The 20857-nt window shown below is 43.4% G+C and overlaps 1 protein-coding gene and 1 pseudogene across 2 annotated transcripts; both read left to right on the forward strand.

The window, feature by feature from the left end:
• The first annotated feature begins 1889 nt into the window (after positions 1–1889).
• On the forward strand, positions 1890–6587 carry LOC308402789 (E3 ubiquitin-protein ligase TRIM21-like; annotated as a pseudogene). Its single transcript has 2 exons — positions 1890–1972; positions 4779–6587. The product of its transcript is annotated as an E3 ubiquitin-protein ligase TRIM21-like (transcript).
• Positions 6588–17239: 10652 nt separating this feature from the next.
• LOC308402644 (achaete-scute homolog 5-like) lies at positions 17240–20640 on the forward strand. The gene is made up of 2 exons (XM_080891632.1): positions 17240–17376; positions 19219–20640. The coding sequence occupies exon 2, from the start codon at positions 19321–19323 to the stop codon at positions 19867–19869; it is 549 nt and encodes a 182-aa protein (XP_080747758.1). The 5' UTR covers positions 17240–17376; positions 19219–19320; the 3' UTR covers positions 19870–20640.
• The last annotated feature ends 217 nt before the right edge of the window (positions 20641–20857 follow it).

Genomic DNA, 20857 nt, shown 5'->3' on the forward strand with positions numbered 1-20857 from the left:
TCATTTCAAGTAAAAACTGACATGAAATCTTGAGGTGGTCTTATAGCAACATTAGATTTTTTTAATGTCTAAAAATGTTTTCAAGGACAAATATGCCAAATAAAAATGTTGTGCTCCTCTTTTACAGCACTTTACAAAGTACGTGGACTTCTCAGTGTTTGCATCCAAGAACACGTGATTTGTTTGTGGACTCGTTTCTTATCAGTCTCTTTGTACTTGACAAGATCTGCAATTAACAGAATAATTACAACAACATTTTATGGATGTTTTGAAAGACATAAATCAACATTACATTTAATGTAGTCAAAGATGAACAGCAGATGGGAGTTTATTATAAACCAAGTAATCAGTTACACACTTGGACGTGTTTTATATCAATTTTATTAAATATATTATGGCTTAAATGTACAAGAACCGTTATATACAATTACATAATTAACCCAAGTAACAGTAGTTTTCTACTATTGTAAGCCCGATTAATCGAACAATAACATTACTGATCATATTAAGTACATATTTTTACACATGTAGGAGGTCAATTTCATTATTTTACGTTACGTTTCTGTCCTGTTCGAGCCGCGACATCCATCATACCGAGCAAAATGTCCCGTATGTTGCAATGCCACTTTCTGACCAACAGATGGCCCCAAAATCTAATTTTACTGTGATTTTGTCCTGGTCTTTGTTTTAGATGAGGTATTGATTGAAATTAATACCAAAATTTTACTGCATTTTTGTTAAAAGAAATGAACATACAGCACATGTTTAAACTATGTCCAGCTGGCTGTGCGTTGTGCTTCGGCATGCCAGAGGTAGCCTTATTTGATGGTCAAACAGTTGGCAACCATTCAGTGCTGTGATGGTTTCCCACAAACGTAGTGAAGTCTGTGGTTTACAGCAAACTAAAGAGGTCGAACAGGCTGGAAGTACAAAAACTCAGAGCTTTAAAGAATTCATTTCTAACATATTTTATTTAAAGCAGCGGTCTCCAACCTTTTTGCGCCACGGACCGGTTTATGCCCGACAATATTTTCACAGACCGGCCTTTAAGGTGTCGCGGATAAATACAACAAAATAAAACTAGTACTGGTACAGAAAAAAAGCAAAATGTATTCATAACACACGTGAAAAGACCCAGGAAAACCGAGTTAACGATAAAAACGATAACATAATAACGCTGAAAACCGATAAAAACCCTGAAAACCAGACATTTCACACCTGAGCCTCAACTCTCGCGGCCCGGTACCAAACGACTCACGGACCGGTACTGGTCCGAGGCCCGGGGGTTGGGGACCGCTGATTTAAAGCATCATTTCAGCTCAGACCTGTGACCTCCATCAGTGGCCACCAGAAACTTTCAGTCTGCTGGAAATCCAGGTGAGTTTCTCACCTGAGGCCGTCATTACTGTGTGTATAAACCAGCTGATTGCTGCAAAGGAAGAGGCAGCAAAACCAGACAAACAGCTGCAGGTAGAGGCGGAGCAACGCCTGAAAAATGTGAAGTCAGAGGTCATGTTACTAAAGAAAGTGAAAGTGAGAGCGCAGCAGCAGAGCTGCAGTCGAGTCCTGTTAGGGTCTAAGAGAGGATTCACCAGAGTCCATCAGGTTTCTCTCAGCAGCAGTGCTGAGTGCATCACACTTCCTGTTTCTGATGACTCAGATGACTTCATGCTGACTCGTCACAGTCACATTGGTTCAATACAAATGGGCTCATTTAGCCACAGATCCGCTGTAGAAACATCTGCTGTTTGAAACTGTCTCACTGCGGCACTGATCAGGAGTGACCTGATCAATCCAAATATTGAATCCACTGGTACTGGATCGATACCAGCATGACCGGTTTGTCTCCTGCTGGTGTAGTGCATGGCCCCGTTCATCAGAAAGTAGACATGTCTGTGCAGACACCTCTCATGCACGCCCTTCCTCCCTACTCTGCTTACTTGCCCAGTGGTCATGTGACGTTCAGGCTGCAGTGAGTGTTGTGTTACTTTACAGCTGTAAATGAAAACGCTGCAAACATCGTGCATGTTAGAAGAACATTCTCCACTGTGGCACCAACATATATAAAGACATGGAAGAGCACAAAGAGAGGAAGCTTTGTCACAGAGAGCGTTACGGAGCAGCAACAGACTCAAAGACAGACCCGTGAATCAGAGACTGTCAGTCCTTTCACACAGAGAACCATCGTATAGCTCACAGTGGCGTTTCCGTCATGGCTGATGTTTGCATTTTATTTACAGCCACATTTAAACTACAGAAGCTAAGCTGAGAGCTTTGGAGACACATTTACATCCAGCTCTCCAAAACCCAGCTTCAAAATAAAAGCTGAGCTGTGTTTTATTGTGTTGAATCATTATTGTGGAAGGTAAAAGTCACAGTGATTTAGTGCTCAGAATTTGAACACTGATGATTATCCAGTCTTTCACAATAACAACAATAGAACTCGAGGCCTTTATTGTGATGCAGTACGAAGATTTGTGATGTATTTGTCGCTTAATGGCCAGAGTTTTGTTAGCAGAGCTGTTCTTCTTTAAGGATCAGTGTTTCTCAGACTTTTGATTTTTATCATGAACTTAAAAACAGGAAGTTAAGTTTGAGTTAAATAAAGGGTGGTGCAATCTTCATCATCAGTTTTCTTCAATGCTGTTTAGATTCAGGGTCCCAGAAGATGCTGGGTGAGAGCCAGGGCACATCCTGGACACGTCGTCCGTCTGTTGTAACGCCAATACTACAATTATATTTTACATGATTGTAATATTACTGGATAATATCCTCACATTTTAGACATACAGCATAAAGTAATATGACATGTTCTCGTATGGTTCCTCCATGGTGTTTATCTGGAGCTGATCACTAGCTAAGACACCCAGGAAAGGTTTGCCCTTAATAACTCTTCTGTTAACAGTGCTAGTTCTAGTATTCAGTACCAGAACCGAACCCAAGTGCAGAAACCCAGAGCACAGGCAGGAGAGCTTAGCCATAGCTACGTCCACGGCTCCGCGTCCACACAAGCGTTTTCAGTCATTTTCACAGAGTTGTGCGTCCACACTGAAACAGCTGCAAACGCTGACGTTCCAGTGCTGCGCATGCGCCTGCCTCATTTCTGTCTGCCGCTTATTTACTTTCCTGCTCTTTGAAACGTCGCAGGAAAAGCAGCGAGTTTTTCAAATGGACTAACAATGAAGTGGAGTCGTTGCTGCGAGTAACACAAAAGTACAAAGTTGCAAAAGAGAGTGAGAATTAAAGAATGTGAAGAAAAGCTCTCTGGAGCGCGTGCAGACGCACGATCTGATATCCTCGTGCTGGTGTTGTTCCCACATCATCATACTAAATGTTGTTCCAGGATCAACATTGCAAGTGACCAATCAGAATGTTGTGACGTCATACTTTTGCGACTTCGGGAAAAACCGCCTCTGTCCGCCAATCAACGGACCCTGACCCTGACCCTGACCCTTTAATAAACAGTAAGCAGAACTGATATTGTCCTTGCAACATTGGAATTTCATAAATGCACGAATGGCTTGGCGTGCAAAAGAATAACGTCACAACAATGTGATTGGTCAGTTGCAATGTTGATCCTGGAACAACATTTGCATGATGATGTGGGAACAACACCGACACGAGGATATCAGATCATCCTGTGCAGACTGATGTTAATCTTTAATAGGGCTGTCAAACAAAACAGCTGCTGTGTAACGCCCTCCGCTATCTTTGGTTTTTGTTTTTTGTTTGTTTTTTTGCCTGTCCCGTTCGGCTCTTTTGCATCAGAATTATTGTCTAAAGGCGAAGAAAGATGCCCAACAGATTTACTTCAATTTACTTTACCAAATAGACCATAACCAAGTGGCCGGCATAGTGTACAGGAACATCTGTGCCGAGTATAACCTGGAAGTCCCGAGGTCAAAATGGGAGATGCCCCCAAGGGTGGTGGAGAATGACCGAGCTAAGATCCTGTGGGACTTCCAGATACAGACGGACAAAATGGTGGTGGCTAACCAACCGGACATAGTGGTGGTAGACAAACAGAAGAAGACGGCCGTAGTGATCGATGTAGCGGTTCCGAATGACAGCAATATCAGGAAGAAGGAACACAAGAAGCTGGAGAAATACCAAGGGCTCAGAGAAGAGCTCGAGAGGATGTGGAGGGTGAAGGTAACGGTGGTCCCCGTGGTAATCGGAGCACTAGGTGCGGTCACTCCCAAGCTAGGCGAGTGGCTCCAGCAGATCCCGGGAATAACATCTCTGTCCAGAAGAGCGCAGTCCTGGGAACAGCTAAGATACTGCACAGGACCCTCAAGCTCCCAGGCATCAAACATCACAGTTCAGTCATGCGAGCTCTGAAACAGGAGTGGTGCTCCCAGTCCTTTATGCATTCCAAGGAAGAGGGAGGAATTTACAAACTGATCACCACACATCACGCGCCTCGCTAGGAAACCTAACAGAACAGCGGGTATGCTGTTTTGTGCCCTTGGCATTATCAGCACCTGCAAAGGGAGTCGTCTTCTCCAACTGCTGAGCCTGAAATAAGTTCATCTACTTTTAGAAACGTTCACTGAACAGTCTATTACAGTGTCACAACCAAGCATATGCATAAGCACTTAAATACTTCAAATGAGAATAATGGAAATTTTCTATTACACTACCCAGAAAGTGTAGTAATATCTACTACTGAGAAACACATGTAAAGAGTTCAAAACTGACACCTTTTTCTGTCTTTTTAAAAATGTAATCTAAATGTAATGTAAAACTTTTTTTTTTTTAATGTAATAAAAAAAAAGAGTGCAGACACGCCTGCTGTCAGCTATCTGCGATCAGTTTCTGTGCTCCATCTGTCTGGATGTGTTCACTGATCCAGTCTCTACACCATGTGGACACAACGTCTGCAAAAACTGCATCACTCAGCACTGGGACATGAGTCAGAGGTGTCAGTGTCCCATGAGTAAAGAGACTTTCTGCACTAGACCTCGGTTAAGGGTCAACACATTAATCTCTGAGATGGTTTCTCAGTTCAGACGTGAAGCTCAGCAGAAAGCCAGCAGCAGCAGCTCAGAGCAACAAGCTGCCAAACCAGGAGAAGACCCTGTGACGTCTGCACTGGACCCAGACTGAAGGCGCCGAAGTCCTGCCTGGTGTGTCTGACCTGGGTTAGGGTTAGACCGACCAGACACGTGTCTGTGTGCTCTGCTCTGTTTTAGACCACAAGAACCATGAGTTTGTTCCTCTGAGAGAAGAATATGAAGGAAAGAAGGCAGAGCTGGAGAAGACAGAGGCTGAGATTCAGCAGATGATCCAGAAGAGATGACTGAAGATTATGGAGATGGAGATCAGTGAAGATGAGTAAAGATGCTGCAGACAGACAGAAAGCAGAAGGTGTTCAGGTCCTCAGGGCTCTGAAGGAGTCTGAGAGACGCCTGAAGGAGCTCATGAAGGAGATCGAAGACAAACAGGAAACTACAGAGAAACAGGCTGAAGGTCTCATCAAAGATCTGGAACAGGAAATCTCTGAGCTGATGAAGAGAAGCTCTGAGGTGGAGCAGCTCTCACACTCTGAAGACCACCTCCACCTCCTCCAAAGCTTTTCGTCCCTGAAAGCTGCTCCACCCACCAAGGACTGGACAGAGGTCAGAGTCCGTCCACCATCATATGAGGGGACTGTGGGGAGAGCTGTGGCTCAGCTGGAGGAGACACTCAGGAAACTCATGAAGAAGAAGCTGGTTGAGGCTGCAGAGCTGAAGAGGGTCCAGCAGCATGAGGTGGATGTGACTCTGGATCCTGATACAGCTCATCCTAAACTCATCCTGTCTGATGATGGAAAACAAGTGTATCACAGTAATGTGAAGAAAAATCTTCCAGACAACCCAGAGAGATTTTCTCAGTGTTTAATGTTTAAGGAGAGCAGAGTTTCTCTTCAGGCAGATTTTACTTTGAGGTTCAGGTTAAAGGAAAGACTGACTGGGACCTAGGAGTGGCCACAGAGTCGATCAACAGGAAGGGTCAACTCACAGTGAGTCCTCGACACGGTTTCTGGACTGTGTGGCTGAGAAATGGAATTAAGTATGAAGCCAATGCTAGCCCTCCAGTCCCTCTCTCTCTTCAGCCCGGTCCTGAGAAGGTGGGGGTGTTTGTGAGGAGGGTCTGGTCTCCTTTTGTGATGTAGATGCTGCAGCGCTTATCTACTCTTTTACTGGCTGCTCTGCACCTCTGATCATCTGTCAGTCACACTGAGCTGATCAACAGCTGATTTTATTTGATAAACTGATTTTTAGGGATGGGTACCGGTGCCGGTTCTGACATAAACATTAGTAACCAGACCGAAAAGCAGCGCTCATTTCGGTGCTTTATTTCGGTGCTTTATTTTCCTGAGCTGTGATACACTTTAGATTCTAGCCAATCGTTTTACGTTTCCGAGGATAGTAGGCGGGGCCAGGTACGTACGTTCTTTTAGAGCAGAGCTACAGATTAAATGTCCAAGGCGAAGCGGTCAAAAGTCTGGCTGTACTTCACAGCAAAAGATGCAAACTCAGCAGCAACAAGTGCTTTAAGCTGATACTGTGATACTGTCAAAGGAGGTGACACCTCGAATCCGATGAAACACCTGGCGACGCATAGCGTTTTTTTAAAGCCGAGAAATGCGCCGTATTTGATAGCTTGCTGCGAGACCTCACACCGAGCACATCTACTGCGGGTGTGGTGCCTGTTATTGGACCTGGAGTTAGCAACATCCCCCAAGAACCCGAAGAGGAGAGTCCTGGCCCCTAGCCCTGCCAGTGTAGCAGAAATGATGAGGATGATGATGCAGCAGCAGCCGTTCTTCTCTGCGTGAGTAGCTTCATGTTGTTCGTGTGTAATTTACGTTGAGTAGGCTAACCACGTTATTACATTAATGCATGTAAGGTGAACTAGCAAACACCATCATAGCTACATGCGGCTGTCTTCTTGTTTGATGGCAGGTACTCCCTTCACCCTGGCCAAAAAGGCTAAAATGACCAAAGAAAAAGTGGAAAACAGCTGAACATGAGAGGTTTTTGGACAAAGTTGGTGTTTTTTCCATTGTTTAAGCACTGCTTCCAGCCAAGAGTGATGCCATATATGCCCCATAGCTGCAGAAAAGGCTAACATTGTTATCTTTTTACAAAAAAACAGCTGAACATGAGAGGTTTTTGGACCAATTTTGTGTTCTCCATTCTTTAAGCACCGGCACAGTTTCAAAAGTACCGGTTTGGCACCAGTATCAGATAAAACCTAAACGATACCCATCCCTACAGATTTTGCATATTTGCAAAGTTTGCATATTTCATGATCATTAACATGCACATTTGCATGTTAATGATCATGAAAACTGACCTCACGGCCCATGGTTTCAGTTATCATGCAAATGTCCTGTTTATAAGGTTGGAAACCTGCAGTCAGCTGAGACTGAAGAAGTCACTTGATGATGATGATGATGATGATGATGATGATGATGAAACGCTTCTCCCACTGAAAATGTCAGGTCCAGATGAACAGAATGATATTTTTGGGAGCCTACAGGAAGGTTTACACACCTACAAAGAACAGTTGTAAATAGAGAGCTGTGTGTCTCCTTGGTGTATTGCTCATGCCATTACGTTTTTCTGTTATTCCTAATTTTACATGTTTTCCTGTTGTAATTACTTGAGTTTCAGCAATAAAGCTGCTTTTAAGTTACTTCCCGAGTCCTGTATTTGGAGTTTAACTGAAACCTTGAAAAAAGCCCTACAGTTTTATCACTGTTTATTTTAAACTTTTCTGGCTATTGTGTGTAGAGAGAATGACATGCAAACACCACCAAAAACAAAACCACCTTGGTGGAGGTAATTTAAAAACGATCAAGTTAAAAGGTTATTAGGTAAAGAACCTGTGAGGCCCAGGTGGACAATAGCTGGAGTGAACAAGGCTCAGCGTCAGGCTTTAAAATGAATCAAAACTCTGTTTGGGGTTTCTGGCTTTGTTGTTGAAGTGAACAGACTTGCTCAAGATCACTTTCCAGTTCGATTCAACTCAATTGAATTTTATTTATACAGCGCCAAATCACAACACCAGTCGCCTCAAGAAGCTTTATATTGTAAGGTAGACCCTAAAATAATACATACAGAAAGTATGTATTATTCAATCATATGACTCCCTATGAGTACTTTGGCAAAGGTGGTAAGGAAGAACTCCCTTTTAACAGGAAGAAACCTCTGGCAGAACCAGGCTCAGGGAGGGGCGGGGCCATCTGCTGTGATTGGTTGGAAGCCAATGAAGGGAAGGGAAAAAAAAAAGAAATCTGCTCTCTCTTTCTAGTCCCTGTCAGGACTCTTGCTGCAGCATTTTGGATCAGCTGAGGGCTTTTCAGGGAGTTTTTAGGACTTCCTGATAATAATGAATTACAGTCGTCCAGCCTGGAAGTAATAAATGCATGAACTAGTTTTTCAGCGTCACTCTGAGACAGGATATTTCTAACTTTAGAGATGTTGCACAAATGGAAGAAAGCAGTCTTACATATTTGTTTAATATTTGTTTATTTGTTTATTTATAAGGAACCCCATTAGCTTCCACAACAGTGGTTGCTAGTATTCCTGGGGCCCAAGCCATCAAATATCTCCAAATAAAATGTTACAACAATTAGATCTACAGTAAAGTTTTACAATACTGAAATGTAAACATGTGAATATTAAAAATTATATAAAAGCAGAAAACCAAAACAAAACACTCAAACAAAATACACAATTTCCATTACAAGTGATATTACCCTCTACAATTTTTACAAATACATTAAAAACTGCCTAAATAGGCTTTTAAGTAATTTTTAAAATTATGAATTGAAGCCAATTCTCTTATTGCCTCAGGCAACTTATTCCACTGAAACGATGCTCTGAATATAACAGAGTTTTTCAAAAAGTTACTTTTAACACGAGGAATTACTAAATTGTGGTTGGTTGAGAATCGTGTGGCATGATTATGAATTTCATCTGGATACTGCAACTGAGCACAAAAAAAGTGTGGTGTGTTTAACAGTATTGTTTTCTTTAAAAATACAAGTAAGCCATAGTATAATTTAGCTTGTACAGAAAGCCAAGAAAGTTTATCATGCATTTTGTCAATACTTGTATAGTATGAACACCTTAACACTAATCTGGCCGCCCTATTTTGGACTAACTGAAGTCTATTCAGATCTGTCTTATTAGCTGCAGACCAGATGATTGAGCAGTACTCTAGATGAGATAATACTAATGCGTTAATGACATCTTTCATAACTGAAGAAGTAATATAAAAGGAGCATTTCCTAGCTATAGCTATGCCCTGTCCCATTTTCTTAATAACAGAATTGATGTGCTGAGACCATGAAAGGTGGTGGTTTATGGTAACACCAAGTAATTTAATCTGGGTGACCTGTTCTAATGCCGATCCAGCTATGGAAAGATTTAGTCGTGGACTGTTGATTAAACGTGCTCTACTTCCTATTAACATGGATTTGGATTTAGTCACATTTATAATCATGTTGTTTTTACTTATCCAATCAAACACGTTCAGCAAATCTAGTTGTAACACGCTGGTCAATTCAGAGTGGCTACTGGCTGAATAAAACATGGTGGAATCATCAGCGTACATTACAAGATGAGATTTATCCAGGACATACGGCAAATCATTTGTAAAAACTGAGTAGAGAAGTGGACCGAGGCAGCTGCCTTGGGGTAGACCACAGTTCATTTCGCGGCCCTCCGAGAAATAACCATTATAATAAACCTTTTGCCTTCTTCCAGACAGATAACTTTCCATCCAGCACAAAGCAGCTGGTGAAAATCCATAACATTTTAGTTTATCTATCAGTAGATCATGATTTATTAAATCAAATGCAGCACTAAAATCCAGAAATACCACCCCGGCCAAATTCCCTTTATCTAGGTATTTGTACCAGTTATCTGTCATGTGAATGAGAGCTGAACTGGTGGAATAACCAGGTTTGTAGGCATGTTGAAACTGAGTGAGTAACTGATTTTCTATTAGATAATGTTGAATTTGTTCGTAGACAATCCTCTCCATAATTTTACTTAAAATGGGTAGCAGACTGATAGGTCTGCTGTTGACACCATTAAAAATGTCATTCTTGTTTTTAGGAATCGGAATTATTTTCGATTCTTTCCACTGCGATGGAAATAAGCTGCATGCCAGAGATTTATTAAATATGTGACATATAGGAAGGGACACAAACTTGGCTGCAACTTTGAGCAGTTTACTGTCTATGTTATCAGAACCGGAGGATGTATCGTCAGGAAGTGATGTCAATAAGCGCTCTACCATCTGCACGTTCACTGCCTCAAACTTAAATTGGCATAGTTTATTATTCATGATAACATCCTGTATAAGACGACATGATAAGGTGGGATCGCCTTTGCTCATATTAGATTTTAAATTTGTTATTTTATTGCTGTAATAATTCACAAAATAATTGGCAATATCCTTGGCTTTACTTATAAACGTACCACCCGTGTGGATGTGAGGCATCACCGGAGCAAGATCTCTACCCATTATATTATTTAAAACTTTCCACACCTTTTTGCTGTCCTTATTGGCCTCTTTGAGCTTAAGTTGATAATATTCTTTCTTTTTACGCCTATTAAATTTAGTTACTTGATTTCTTAACTCGCGATATCTTGCCCACTCTTGTGGACTGATAGACTTATGTGCTTTTGCTTTTGCTATATCCCTCTCTGACATTGCAACCTTAAGTTCGTTATCTAACCAAGGTGCATAGTTCTTTTTAACAGTAAATCTTTTTAAGGGGGCATGTTTATCAGCCAGGTAGCAAAAGTTTTCAATAAACATAGATAATGCCCTATCAGGGTCATTCTCGAGGCAGATGTCAGTCCAGTGAATTTCTTTTACGTCATTAATATACTTATCTGCATTGAAATTTCCTTGTCCTTCAATATGTCCTTTTCATGTCCTTCAATATGTGCATTGAAGGACATGTCCTGGTCAAAAATGACTCCAAGGTTCCTCACAGCGTTACTGGAGGCCAAGGTAATGCCATCCAGAGTAAGAATCTGCTTAGATACCATATTTCTAAGCTTTTCAGGGCCGAGTACAATAACCTCAGTTTGATCTGAATTAAGAAGCAGAAAGTTAGCGGCCATCCAGGTCTTTATGTCTTTAAGACATTCCTGCAGTTTAACTCACTGGTGTGTGTTATCTGGCTTCAAAGCTTTTCAGTTGGACTTTGTCACTGTTTAGTTCCCATGTATGTTTCCTGTTTTATTGTGTTAGTCATCTGTCTGTATGTGTTATGTTTAGTTCTACTTCCTGTGTCATTAGTCAGATCTAGTTCAGCTGTGTTCCCACCTGTTTCCATTCATCATCATTATCCAGTCTATTAAACCCTCAGTTTCCCACAGTTCCTTGGCTCGTCATCATCGACTTCTCGTGTGTGTTTTCAGTCTAGCTCTGTCATTGGGGCAGCTAGTATCCAGCTGTCACCTGCTCCTGTGCCTGCTCCCAGGGCAGCTGAGACCTGGTCCACTCCTGCACCCATACCTGTTCCTCGGGTGGCGATAGCTGGTGTCCAGCTAGCTCCTTCGCCTGTCCCTGCTCCTAGGTTGAGAGCGGCCAGGACCCAACACGTCCCTGCACCTGTACCTTCAGGTTCGGCCAGTTCCTCCACCTGTAATGGTTTCAAGGGACGGAAGACCCAGTCCTCAACCTGAGCTCCATCTGCAGCATCCAGTGCTTGCTGCAAGCTACGCGCACCCCCAGCTAGAGCCACCTGAGCCTGCTGTGATCCATGCACAGCCCAGCGTAGGTTTCTGCACCTGCTGGTCCTGCTCTGTCTAAGCCAGAGGTCTGCGCCAAGCTGCACCACCGGCAACCTCAACTGGTCTACAGTGGATCGTCGCTGGCACTGCTGCTGGCCTCCCAGATAAGCTGTAGTGATGCTGCTGACCACGTGGCTGCCCTCCTGAACACTTGTTTCAGACTCCGCCCCATTCATCCTTTGTTTTGGTCCTCTCTTTCCATTCCCACACACCGGACCGTGACAATGACAAAGTACAGAGCAACAGAGCACTGGAGGAACCAGTAAGTCAACAGATATAACGAGGCCAGTAATGAATTATAAACAGATCCGAAAAAGGAGAATGACCGATTAAGATAAGAAATTCACCACCTGGGTCACAAGATCAACTCCAAACTCGATACGCTTGTGAGAGACATGCTGAGCTTGTCTGACCATGTAGCTGAAGTGGAAACGATTAGGGTGAATGGAGGAATTGTCGGCAGAGGCTATTGAGGCATTAACTACTTGCCTGGAGCAGCATGAAGTTCTACGGTCAAAGCTGACGGACCTGGAGTCCCACTCAACAGGAAACAACATTCTAATATTCGGTCTGTAGAGAGAAAGGAAGACAACTCTTTCTTATAATATATTTCAAACCTCCTTAACCGTGAATCGCTTCTGTCCTCAGGCCTTTACTCGAGCTGCAGAAATGTGGCTTTTCTGTGGACATGGCAGTGGGGAACATTGAATAGCGCGCAGCTTCGTCTGCTATTGGGATGAACCGCAGCCTGGGGAAAGGATAGCAGCCCAGAGAGTGAGGGAAATACTACAATAGTTCATTAGAGACCACAACGGAGCTAAAACTTGAGCCACATGGTTGGGAACGAACACTTCAGGTCTCTAATAGCAAAATAATTACATATACCTGGTACTTTAAAACTGCCTCATAGCTCTCCGTTTATGCTCCAGTTCACAGTCCATGGTTGATATTCTAAATATATCACAGTCTGTAAAAAAACCTCTCATGTATAACCAGTGCCTCCATCTGTGTCTGCATTTAGTTCATTCTCCTGGTCCGGCCTCCCGGCCATAACACCACCATGGATTTGAGAGAAGCCAATTGAGTCTAATAACAGATTAAATGCCATGTTGAGGCTGTCATTTTTAGCATCTACATGGATGTTAAAATCACCCACAATAATTATTTTATCTGAGCTCAGAAATAAATCAGATAAAAGGTCTGAGAAATCAGACAGAAACTCTGTGTAAGGCCCAGGTGGACGATAGACGATAACAAGACTGGTTTCTGAGTTTCACAGCTGGGGTGGACGAGGCGAAGCTTCAGCAAACACACAAACTGCTTATGTGCAGTTTGTGTCACAGTGTGTTACTGATAAAGGTCCAGCTGCTTATTTCACTCAGAGATGGAGAAAGGTGTAAGAAAAGATGAACTGCAGATTAAAGATTACATGCAGTGTCATAATTTGTAATGACATACTGCATCTGTTGGTGATGGATTTTGATAAATTCTGTATTTTTGTATTGTGAAACGTCCTGCAAAACGCACAAGTATACTAACGTTGTGTTGTTCAAATGTTGCATGAAAACAGGTTAGTTTGTGTGTGAAATAACAGATCCACACTAATATTACTTTTGTGTTATATTAACATAGCAGAAGGTCTTTTTACCCGTGCATGTAAATGAGGGTGGACTCTTCAAGGAGATACTTTTTACTTTCTTACTTTGAGTACATTTCAGAGTAAATTTGCTTTTTCACTTTTAGTTGACTAAAACAGTTGAATCAGTTTTTACTGCAGTGTTTTTTAACACAAGCGTGGCGGGCGTGGTCTGCGGTGCTGGTGCAGGGGAGGCAGATGCACCTGCACGGCATCTGCGATCACGCCTCGCCGACATGTGTGTGTGCGTGTGTGTGTGTGCGTGCGTGCGTGCGTGTGTGTGTGTGTGCGCGCGCGTGCGTGTGTGCGTGCGTGTGTGTGTGTGTGTGTGTGTGTGTGTGTGTGCGCGTGCGTGCGTGTGAGAGAGAGAGATTGATTAGGACGAGGAAACTAGAGGTACCATAAAAACAGATGCGATTGTGGTCGAGCTGTTTTCCTCTCACTCTACTGAATGTATACGCCCTGAATGTGGACGGTCCATCTTTCTTCACGGCACTTGTCCCAGACACGTCCCAAACAAACCTTGTCATTGGTGGGGAATTTAACTGTGTGTTGGACCCCTACCTTCTTTAACTAAGCAGGTCAGGAACAACTCCAGTGCATTTCTTAACACCGTTATTGAAAATTCAAATGTGTCCGATGTTTGGAGAACTGCAAACCCCACTGGTAGGGATTGCTCTTTCTTTTCAACCAGGCATAATTCATACAGTAGAGCTGACTACTGTCTTTTGGATGCCAAATCAACGCCATATGTCATTGACACAAATTCTCACAATATTGTCATCTTGGATCACTTCCCTGCCACATTAACCTTAAAATGCAACTAGACCGCAGCAAACATGGTGGCTTCAGCCTCTATTGTTGGGTGAGAAGGATTTTCATGAATATTTGGAAACGCAGATCTCTGTATTTGATGCAAACTCGGAAACTAAGCCTGCTACACTTTGTATATGAATAAATATGAATATAATGATCTACTCTCAGCAAAAGTCAGTGAAGCTTTTTTGTAAACCAAGCAGAAATACTTTGAGCTTGGTGACAAACCATATAAAATACTAACAAGACAACTTGGGAAACAAGAACAATGATGCAGGTGAGGCTTCAACGGACCTCAGAGACATTATCAATATGTCCAATTCTATCAAATTTATACACGACACAAAATATGGATTGTGACTCTATGAAAAAGTTCTTGGATAGCAGCACTTCTGCAAACCTAGGGGAGGATGAACTCGCACACTTAAACTCACAACAGAACAACAGAACTAACAATAGAAGAAATCAAGAAGGCGACTGCTTCAAGTAAAATCAATGAGGCTGCTGGACCAGATGGCATCGCCAGTGAATTTTAGTGAGGTTTTTGTGCCCATACCTGCATAAAACATTTCCTGAAGCTCTAGTAGATAAAGTCCTCCTCCCACCTTTACAGAGGAGATTATAACTGTCCTTTATAAGAAAGTAGGAATGCTGAGGATGCTGGTTCTTATCGTCCCATCTCCTTGCTGGATGGGAAACTATTTGCAGAATATCCATAATGCAAGACACTGCTTGATTCAGGTTAAAGCTTTTCAAGAGAAAGGTTAAATAAAATACACCCTGAGGTGTCTCCTCTGTGTGAGAAATGCTCCCTAAGCCACATTTCATTTTTTGTCCCAAGGTTAAAAAAATGCTCCAGTTCTTCATGTGCAGTTGAGCCCTGATCCACTAACAGTTATTCTGGGCATCTTTGATGATACTGTGGGAATAGACCGTGCAAAGCGACGTGTTATAGCTTACTGTATTATTATTGCAAAGAAACTTCTCACTCACTGGAAGAAGAGAGATGCATCCCCCTTACAGCTCTGGCTTAATGAGCTGGCAAATACATTAAGTCTGGATCTACGATATACTCTTTGTGACAGACCGTCCCTACATGTCTGCAGCTCTAACCAGCAGTTATAGTTTTTTGGCTTCTTATTCTGACAAACGAGCTGCACAGCTGGGACTGTGGGTGTGTGGGAGGGTATGGTACCATATTATGTAATGTTTTGTTATGTGATGTTAATGTAAAAAACAGAGCGACTATCTGATACTGTAATTTCCATTGTCATACAAACATGTGAACTGCTCAATAAATATATGTTGAAAAAAAACACCCAACTGTTTCTGGAACAGATGAAGCAGAAAAGATCTGGAATGACTTTCCCAAACATTTAGGCGATTCCTTTCTTCAGGTTTTCATCCTATCTCCAGCCACCGCTTGTGTCCACGATCTCCTTCTTTCGGTCACTACCCACAGCTTGCGACCGTAGGTGAGGGTAGGAACCTGAGAGCTTTGCTTTTACACTCAGCTCCCTCTTCACCACGACGGACCGGTGCAGCGTCCGCATCACTGCAGCTGCAGCACCAGTCCGTCTGTCGATCTCCCGCTCCCTTCTCCCGTCACTCGTGAAAAAGATCCCCGAGATACTTAAACTCCTCCAATTGGGGCAGGAACTCGTCCCTGACCCAGAGTGGGCACTCCACCCTTTTCCAGCTCAGGACCATGGCCTCAGATTTGGAGGTGCTGATTCTCAATCCCACCGCTTCACACTCGGCTGCGAACCGTTCCAGCATCACCTCACGAAGCCAAAAGAACCACATCATCTGCAAAAAGCAGAGATGAGATTCCCCACCCTGGTGAAAGCTGATGCTAAGTGGTGGAATTGAATTGAACTGCCGGCTCTGCAGACCGAGCTCTTGCAACGGTTGTATGAGGATCAAATGGCCCGTAGCAATGGGCCAAACACCCCATACTGCCAGAGCGCCTCCCACAGGACACTCAGAGGGATGCGGTCGAATGCCTTCTCCAAGTCCACAGAACACATGTAGATTGCTTGGGCAAACTCCTCGAGAGGTTAAAGAGCTGATCCAGTGTTCTACGACCGCGACGAAAACCGCATTGTTCCTTCGGTATCCGAGGTTTGGCTAAAAGACAAACTCGTCTTTCCAGCACCCTGGCACAGACTCTCCCGGTCAGTCTTTTTGGTGCCTTGTAAATAAAACTGTATTTTAGTAAAGCTCATGATCTTTATTCTGAGAGATTTCTGCCTCAGCTGTAGTTTAAGGTTCAGACCTGTCGGTCACGTTCATGGCTTCTTCATTCGTGGGACACTGTTGTCTTCTCTGCTTTCACACAGGACGCTCAGTGTCTCCTCAGACAGTTGCTTTCTTCACCAGAGAACTTATCGAGCTGATTGTGCTCGCAGATCCTTCAGATCTGGAACCGTCAGATCATCGAGTCAGAAACTTCTGCTCTCCAGTCGTGGCCAAACTCGGACGAACACAGACGTCTCAGGTGAGTCTGACGGCTCACAGGTAACAGGTCTCTGTGTGATGAACAATCAGAGACGTTCATGTGAAGGTGAACACAGGCTCAGGAAACTCTCAGACAGCAGCTCAGGTTACAGGTGTGTGTGTGTGCGTGTAAACAGTCATCAGCGTGTGCTGTGTGATGAGATGTGTGATGACAGGAAGGGCGTGTGTCGCTGACGCCTTTCATCTGGAAGTGCAGGATTTAGGAAGAGGAAACTGCAAACACTCATTTCTGTCTTTGATGTTTCTCAGCCAGAGAGAAAGAAGAGACGGCGGCGAGCAGATTTAACCTGCGTCACCTGAGTGAATCCCCCCCCAAAAAAGAGAAAGATGATAAATTCAACATTTTCCACACAGGAAGTGTGCGACGTTCGGTTTCACCTTAATCCGACCTCAGAGCTGCGAGTTAATCGGCTCAAGGTGAAGCTAGACGCAGCTCGCTGGTTTTCTACAGTTTCTCTTACCTGATGACCCTGTACACACCTGTAGGGGGCGGGGCTTCAGTAGGCAGAAGCAGGTAAAGCATCAGCTTTTCATCGTGCACTCAGTGTTCCTGTGAAGCTCGAGGAGGAAGGAGCGCAGCTGCACCTGAAGGTGAGATGAAGACACGACTAATCACATCATGCATTCACACACACACACACACACACACACACACACACACACACACACACACACACACACACACACACACACACACACACACACACTGTGCAGTTTAAATGATGCTGTTTGTAATGTGTGCAGCTGTAGTCTCCACTGTTTTGTTTTTAATTGTCTTTCACTTTTTATTTTTTGGAAGAAATCTCAGTTTTAAGAGGAAAGTTCTCACATTTCCTCCCAGAAAGGGTGTCAGAGTGTTACTGGAAACCAGTGAGTGTGTGTGTGAGCTGATCTGGTGCTGCGTTCACTGACTGGGACTAAACGTGGGCGCAGCGGTTCTTCGTGTTGCTGTCAGAATAAAAACTAAAACTAAAGATGAATGTAAAAAATATTTTGTACAACATGTAGACTAAAAAAAACCTTGAAGTTAATTTACGTATTTAAAATACGGAGAAAACCTGTTTTTCATCACTTTGTTCACGTACGCAGACTCTTCGTGAAGGTTTTGGTGCTTTTGTTCCCCTGGATGCAGAGTTTAAACCTGCTCTGAACTTTTAAAGATGCCCAGTTTAACTGTGACATTAATTCAAACTACAAAGAAAATCTTAAACAGGTAAACTTGCTCTGGAAACTATTTTAAACATAACAAGTAGCTGTCTCCGTGCTGGAGTTCAGCTCTGGATTAGACCGGCTCCGTCGGGCGTGGTCTCCAGACTTTGATTATTTTAGATCCAAAGCAGGCTTTGAAAAACCAAACCAAGCAAAAAGCAAGAAGAATTATTTTTTAAGTAAGACTGAAAAACCTTCCTGAGTTTACCTGAAGTTCAATGATTCTGATCCATCAGATCGTCTCATGTGTTTAACACCTCATTTCAGGACAAAAATTACACAAAGAACAAAGCTGCTGTTGCTCCAGATGTGCAGTCATACAAATACCTTATACTCAGGCTTTGATCATCAGCTCAAGTTCAACGTGACCATGAAGTCCATCATAAAACAAGGTCAACACACAACAGATTTGTGTTAGATTTAGATGTTCTTCCCACAGAGCAGAACACAGATTTGAGTATCTAAGTATCTCCAGGTTCATGATTTAGTCTAAAAGTTATGAATGAGCACATCTGAAAGATCGATAAACTGCACACGTGGTGTTTTTATGTCCAAACTCCTCCTCATATCATATCTAATTTAATCCTGATGATCCAGAACGTCAGAAATATTTTTCCTTTCAGCCTCTGAGATCTGAGAAGTCCTCAGAAATCAGAACATGTGATTTTCATCCTTTTTTTCCCAAGACTTCCTATATATTGTTCAAAATATCAGGTTCAAATTTCTCATTATTAATTTTGACCAATCACAGTTAGACCCACACAGGTGAGTCAAAGAGGCCACACCCCTAATAATGCAAATTTTAAGCCATATTCCAGGTATGTTAGAAAACCATTCTTCCCCATACACTTGTATTATTTTCCTTTGACTCGTGATATTAACTCCAGAGGAATCGTTAAAGTCGTCTCCAGGATATAAAACGGTGTCATTAACATATAGTGAACTCTTCCTCTTATTTTTATTCTGTAACAAAAGTTTAATACGGCATGAAATTATCCATCAAGACCAAAACGGTTTTTGTTTCAGGCTGCAAACATGTTTGTTTCTGCTATAACGTTGGACATTTTAAAATGCAAGTCTATGGGGATTGACTCACTGCTGGACCCTCTGCTGGATGGTAGAGGAACTGCAGTGTCAGTCAGCAGGAAGATAACTCACCTGTGTGGCTTTTCAGGTTGGAAGATTCAGGATTAAAGCTGAATTTGTCTTTATGCGTCTCCCCAGATCTCTGCGTGCTGGTGATCGACTGTCTTTGAGGTGGTCTTTGAAGACTGTTGTTGATCCAGCTGGGAGTTCGGATCAGGTACTGCTCAGCCAGGTTGCACGATGAGCTCTGCCTTCTCTCCTTCGTTCATCGAACAACGATCTTCGAACCTGAGCTTCGGCGTGTCTCCGCCTGCTGGACTCTCTGAGGATCACAGCATCTCGCAGCACTCAGACTCTCTCTCCAACTCCGTCCCCTTCCTCCTCTACCCGTCCAGCATGGACCCTACCGGCCTTGGCCTCTACAGAGGTCCTCTGAGGGGCCCTGGCCCTGGGATCCTGCCCTATCTGACCCCCTTTCACCACCACGGACACTTCAGCGTCTACGAGTGTCCATTTGAGCCGGCATTCATCCAGAAACGAAATGAGCGGGAGCGTCAGAGGGTGAAGTGTGTCAACCAGGGTTACGCCAAGCTGAGAGACCACCTGCCAGGTCAGAGTGCCGACAAGCGCCTAAGCAAGGTGGAGACGCTGCGGGCCGCCATTAGGTACATCAAATATCTGCAGGGCCTAGTGGAGCTGGAGGACACCAGGCACAGTGGAGGGGTATCGCCCAGCACCTCGTCTCTGGGCCTAGACTGCAGCGCTGAGACGGAGACCTTCACCTGCTAAACAACCACCATAAGGTCACACTGAAGTACTCTTTCCACTGCCGGGTTCAGACTGCAGGACGCTTCTCGCATCAGCTGATTGAAGAGACAGATTACATGCCGCTGTTCTTCACCTGTGTGACGACATCAAGAAGGAGGAGCCAGGAGGAGAGTGGGAGTCACACAGCGTTACAGAGGCCTCCATCAGTCAGGTGGATGCCGTGCAGTCTGAACCTGGCATCGAGTTTATCAACAACCCTTTTGTTTGAAGGTGCAGCAGAAGCAGGAACGTGGTCACCACAATCCGTCCATCACCACCAGAACACGAGGAGCACGATTCGTTTCTCCCTTGAGTATCCCGCACACGTTATCCACATCGTTACCAAAACGGAGTCTGGCATCCATCCGTGTTCTGAACGAAGGCAGCAGGAAGTCTTCTTTGTGAAGATGTTCATCCACTGAACGCCTTATGGTCATGAGCGTTGTTGACCCGCCCCATCGTCACGTGACTTGCTAAGGGTCACATGGGTCCCAGTTTGAGCATGGAGGGAAAGGATTTGAGCCGGCATCATTTCACTGTATTGTGGATGGGTGAGAACTTTATGGTAACAGAGATGTGGATGCAGATGACCTTGGAAACATCATGCACTGTTTAATCAGAGTTTAAAACAACTTCATTTTTCTGACGTGGATAAAAAGCAAAGTGTAGATTTACAGGAGGAACATCGTAACAAAGTATAAGTACTACATTACAGTACTTCAAGGTGCAGCAGGAATACAATTTTCAGGTATCTCTACTTTGAATATTTATTTTTCTGACAACTTTTTACTTTTACTCCCCACGTTTTAGCAGAAATATCTGAACTTTTTATTGGTTAATCTGTCAAACAGGCTTGTTACGTTCAGTTAAAGACATCTGGAGGAAGTTTATTCTTCCAGATTCTTCCAGATTCCGAAACAATAGCGCTTAAAGACAACCCTTTTGGTGTATCGTATATGCATCAATTATA

Source organism: Rhamphochromis sp. 'chilingali', assembly GCF_963969265.1.
Source record: "Rhamphochromis sp. 'chilingali' genome assembly, chromosome: 9".
Taxonomy (NCBI): domain Eukaryota; kingdom Metazoa; phylum Chordata; class Actinopteri; order Cichliformes; family Cichlidae; genus Rhamphochromis; species Rhamphochromis sp. 'chilingali'.